Source organism: Pecten maximus, chromosome 19 (genome assembly GCF_902652985.1).
Source record: "Pecten maximus chromosome 19, xPecMax1.1, whole genome shotgun sequence".
Taxonomy (NCBI): domain Eukaryota; kingdom Metazoa; phylum Mollusca; class Bivalvia; order Pectinida; family Pectinidae; genus Pecten; species Pecten maximus.
This window is the reverse complement of record NC_047033.1, coordinates 29,832,355-29,837,489: the sequence shown is the minus strand read 5'-3', so window position 1 is coordinate 29,837,489 and position 5,135 is coordinate 29,832,355. Positions and strand designations below refer to the sequence as shown.

Sequence of the window (5,135 nt, the reverse complement as noted above, 5' to 3'; positions counted from 1 at the left end):
CTAAGGGATGTTGTGCTCTTTAGGCTGGTACTTTTAGTGTCAAGGTTTCTGTGTCAAATAAAACCCCTAAGAAAATCATTCTAGCCGAAGGAGGCACAGCTTTCTCCAGGGACTCCACCAACCCACAGTTTTCTAGCACAGCTCCCAAAAATTCATAGGCAGATTGACTTTTGTCTTTTTCCTCAGCACCTCCGAAATCATCTAAATAATTTAGTACATAATAGCCTGAATGGTAACATATAAAGGATATCGCTGAGGTCATTCTCTGGCAAATGTTGGCCGCTGAGCTGAGACCCATTGACAGAACTGTGTCAAAGTAGATAGTATCTCTCCACATATAGCCCACCAGATGGATATCCCCGGGGTCAATGGGGAACTGTCTGTAAGCTCTTTTCAGATCCCTTTTGAAAAGGTGACACCCCTTACCTTTCTGTTTGATTAACTGAACCAAATCATCTACTCTGGGGTATGTCAAACTGATTGGCTTACCTAAATAAGTGTCCTTGGGTATATGTGAGTTTACAGAGTTACCTTTTGGTAGACTGAGGTCGAGGATAACTCTTCTCTCCATAGAGTCCTTTTTTGGGAACTGAGTTAAGGGGAGATAATTTAATAAATGTACTGAAGGAATTTTTTGTGAAAGGACCGAGCATGGCCGACATGTTTTGTTCCCTTTCTAAATATGCATCTATCTGTTTATGATAATCAGTCGCACCTTTATGGTTAACAGAAAATTCCTGTGACACAAACTGAAAATGTTCTATGTCCTCATTTTCCTGATCACTTACCGGATCCGTATTATAGGCCTCATCTTGAAAGCCTATAGGAAAACCAAACTCAAGAAGGTCACATAAATCCTGATCTTTATATTCAGTTAACATCTTGCGAAAATAACCAATATTAAGGGCTGAATTTGCAGGGTATTTACAACCCTCAAAATTACACTTGCCTGATTCGGTTATATACTGGTGTTGTTATGCAATACTTACTTGGTTATGAGCTTGAGGTCTATTAGATACCTGAGGATCTTTCATAAAATGGGGTAGAAACATATTAACCCCACAGCCCTGTGATTTAATCTGTGGGACCTTTGACATTGATTTTCTACCCCCCGGACCTAGTCAGATGCGATGGGGACACTCATGGGAGGATTTCTGATGAGACCTTTTAACTTTATCTTTTCTCCAACATGATGTACATATGTGCATGACATGACGCTTGGTGCCCATGACCTCCCCTTCATGGTCCCCCTTCTCTGTACATGTGTTTCTTTGAAATGATGCACAGTACCATACCATATCTGAGCATGCTGGAACTGTCCAACTCTTTGAGTGAATTTTTCTGTAATGGATTCGAGTCGAACCCACCCGAAAAACAGCTGATGTCTGACAACAATGTCACTGCCAACAATGTGCCGAATACTCTCAATAATGTAGTTTGCATATCATCCGTTAGAGTTCTGCTCACAATGAATTAATTCAATCAATTAGTATACTCTATCCCTGGTAATCAAAGTAACATTCATGTTAACGTTCATGGCTGAACATTCTACTATGTTTGAATAACAGTTTTTTTCAAAGATGAAATGTAGTGTCATGTATGTATTTTACCAGTCGGTAATTGTCGCTATTGTCCATACTGTAGGTCAATTAGTATAACGGAAGTCACTCACATGTTTGTATACTATAGCAATACTGTCCTACTATGCTAAGCGTTTGTATGACCATGAGCGACGTATAATAAAGTGACTTGTACCAGGAATACGGTGTGGTGTTATGACATGGTGTCAGAATCCAAGAACATCGTCGCCCAGATACCAGCAAATGCATATCAAATAGCCAAGAATTGTCCTTAAAAATGACTTTAACATGGCTATGTTTAATTTGGCTGGCGAAGTCCCAAAGATGGACTGAAATTCCGAAGACTTGGAAACGGAATGGAAAACATTCAAGCAACACGTGGAGTTCATGTTGACTGGACCTCTAAAACGTAAAAGCTTGAAAAATGTAGTTACCTGATGATATGGGTTGGAGAGAAAGGTCGAAGTATCTATTCAACGTGGAACCTATCAGATGATGATGCAAAAAAGTTAACCTCGTACTACACAAACTTTGAGGCATATGTAAAGCCCAGGTCAAACGTAATATATAACAGATATAAATTTCAAACAAGAATGCAAGGCAATGACGAGCCCTTTGAACAATTTATGACAGATATACAGATTAAAGTGAAAGACTGTCAATATACCAATGAAATGCGAGAAGAAATGGTGAGAGATAGAATTGTGATAGGAATCAGAAACCCCAAAATTCGCGAGAAATTGATCAACATAGGATCTGATTTGACATTACCCAAGGCTATAATACCAAGTATCACACAATCAAGCTAAAACTATGTCGTGTGTTAGCTTTACAACTGAAGTCAACGCCATACAAGGAAAGAACTTTGGAAGTAAACAAAATAAAAGAGGCAATACAACACATGTTCAGCCCTCGCGTAAAAACACTCGCACACCTTCAGAGCAAGTGTCAAATTGTTCAACATGTGCCACTAACTCTAGAAAAAATCCAAAGGAGCCATTATTAATGATGGAAAATCCGAACAGGCCATGGTCTGTTATTTCCGCTGACAAATTTGAATTTCAAGGACATAACTATTTGGTCACGATTGACCATTATTCAAAGTGGCCGGAGTTGTCCAAATTAGACAATATGAGTAACAAGAACACTATGTTATATCTCAAAAGCCAAATGTCGAGATATGGCATCCCTGACAAGCTCATTACAGACAACGGTCCACAGTTTGCTAATGAGGAGTTCAAGAAATTCTCAAAGACATATGGATTCGAACATACAACATCAAGTCCCAGATATCCGCAGGCGAACGGACAAGCTGAAAGAACTGTGCAGACAGTGAAAAACATATTAAAGAAATCTGAGGATCCATATAAAGGCTTGTTAGCTAAAAGAAATAGTCATTGAAGATCTAGGACTTTCACCAGCTCAAATGTTTTTTGGTCGAAGATTAAAAACAGATATACCAACAACAGCTCCCCTGTTATCATCTGATAAAATTCCAACATCTGATATCAAGATGAGACTGAAAATCAGAAAGGAAATTAAAAGCCAAAATGTACTATGATCAGCATGCAGGTAAAGAATTACCTCCCTTGGACAACGGTGAAACTGTCATGTTTCAGAAGAATGAAAAATGGATACCGGCCAAAGTTGTTGCGAAACATTCAAATCCAAGATCTTACATTGTCGAAACTAGAAAAGGAAAAAATACAGGAGGAACGGAAAGGATATCAAACCAACACGTGCGTCGTTTCCTGAAAACAATGAAACCGTGTCGCGATCGGTCAACATACCTGTAGATAGAGTTCCCAGGAAGGAAAAGTCTAAAGATTATGTAAAAGAACCAATAGCAACAAGATGTGGCCGCAGTGTAAAATTACCAACGAAATTCCAGTAAAAAATTCTGTGAAAATAGTAAAATTATATGAAAAGAGAAAATGCACGGAGGAAAGAAATGAAAGAAAATCAGTGAAATGTGCATTTGAAGTGTTGTGAGAATTATGTGTCGCATTATAATCTTTAAATTGTGCAAAATATGCATAAATGTGTTATTCGCAGTTTTATTAATTTGTATTTGCTTAAAAGATTGTGTCGCTGAAGAATTACTTCAAAAAAAAAAATTATATCCGCTCGATTGCCATTCTTCAATTCCATTCATGAAAGAGGGAGAGAGGATCAGACTTGACTATAATAACTGCAAAAATAAATCCAGATGAACATTATTTGGATTCATTTATCATGTGTTAAGAATTCATAATAATAATTGGTCATTTATGAACTGCTGATAATTGGACAGTTATACAACACCTACAAATGTATATGTTATTGGTATGCATATATATATAAATTAACATCTTGAATATAACGGACAACAATTAAGAAGTTCAATTTTGAAATGATTTAATAGTTCAATTTAATGCATGTCATAACATATAAAGATCAACTGTATTTGATTTGAATTGACATTTATATTATAATAATAATGTTTATCTTGTACATTCAGCTATGTTACATGTTATGGTAATATACTTAATATCAAATGTAAAAAAGGGAGGATGTCATGTATGTATTTTACCAGTCGGTAATTGTCGCTATTGTCCATACTGTAGGTCAATTAGTATAACGGAAGTCACTCACATGTTTGTATACTATAGCAATACTGTCCTACTATGCTAAGCGTTTGTATGACCATGAGCGACGTATAATAAAGTGACTTGTACCAGGAATACGGTGTGGTGTTATGACATGTAGAGTGTCAGCAATAACACTGACGAAGTGGAAACTTGAATCCTCCTTTTTTGAAACAACTGAACGGATCCTGTCTGTTCAGGGACAAATACAAAACTAACTAATCAAGGTGTATGATAGTGAATAACCCCTACAGTAAGGAGAGATCACAGGAGAAATTGACCAATGAAATTGATATTCAATTTGACCTGGTCAGTTGCAACTACTGGTCACAACCCACGGGACATGAATATATATTGTTCAGGGTATAATTAACCATTATGGAAGATAATGTAAAAATATCACTGTTCAAGTCTTATAAACCCGATTGCGGTCGGACACACAAACAAACAACAGAATTATGTAAAAACAAATTTTAAGCAGACATCTATGTTAAATCATTTTAAGTCATTTTTATGTATCTGCTAATGAAATCAGGAAAAACTATTGATTAACAAACCGGGTATATCTGAAATATATATGTATGTACTACATTTGCGTACAACAGCCCGGAAGCATATTTGTGGTTTTAGGCTAGTATGGCATTAAGTTGAGTTAATATTTTATATCATTGTGCAACCGGAAGGAAGTCTTGTACCGCCACAAGATCATCGAAAAACATAAAATACACCACAGAAGTCACTACGAATTTTGATGTCAACCAGTGATTCAGTGATTAAGATACCTCCTCAGGAATAATTTGTGTAACTTGTGTAAGAGTTACTTCCCTTACAGGTATATAGACAAGGCACTAGTTATTTCCCTTAAATGAACAAGCTAAATCATTCAAGAATTCTGATTTTTGTTGTGGTGCTGTTTTGTACAAGAGAT

The 5,135-nt window shown here is 36.7% G+C and overlaps 1 protein-coding gene across 1 annotated transcript; it reads left to right on the top strand.

The window, feature by feature from the left end:
• Positions 1 to 2,393: 2,393 nt before the first annotated feature.
• LOC117317519 (uncharacterized protein K02A2.6-like) lies at positions 2,394 to 2,981 on the top strand. Its single transcript, XM_033872334.1, has one exon. The coding sequence runs from the start codon at positions 2,394 to 2,396 to the stop codon at positions 2,979 to 2,981; it is 588 nt and encodes a 195-aa protein (XP_033728225.1).
• Positions 2,982 to 5,135: the final 2,154 nt, after the last annotated feature.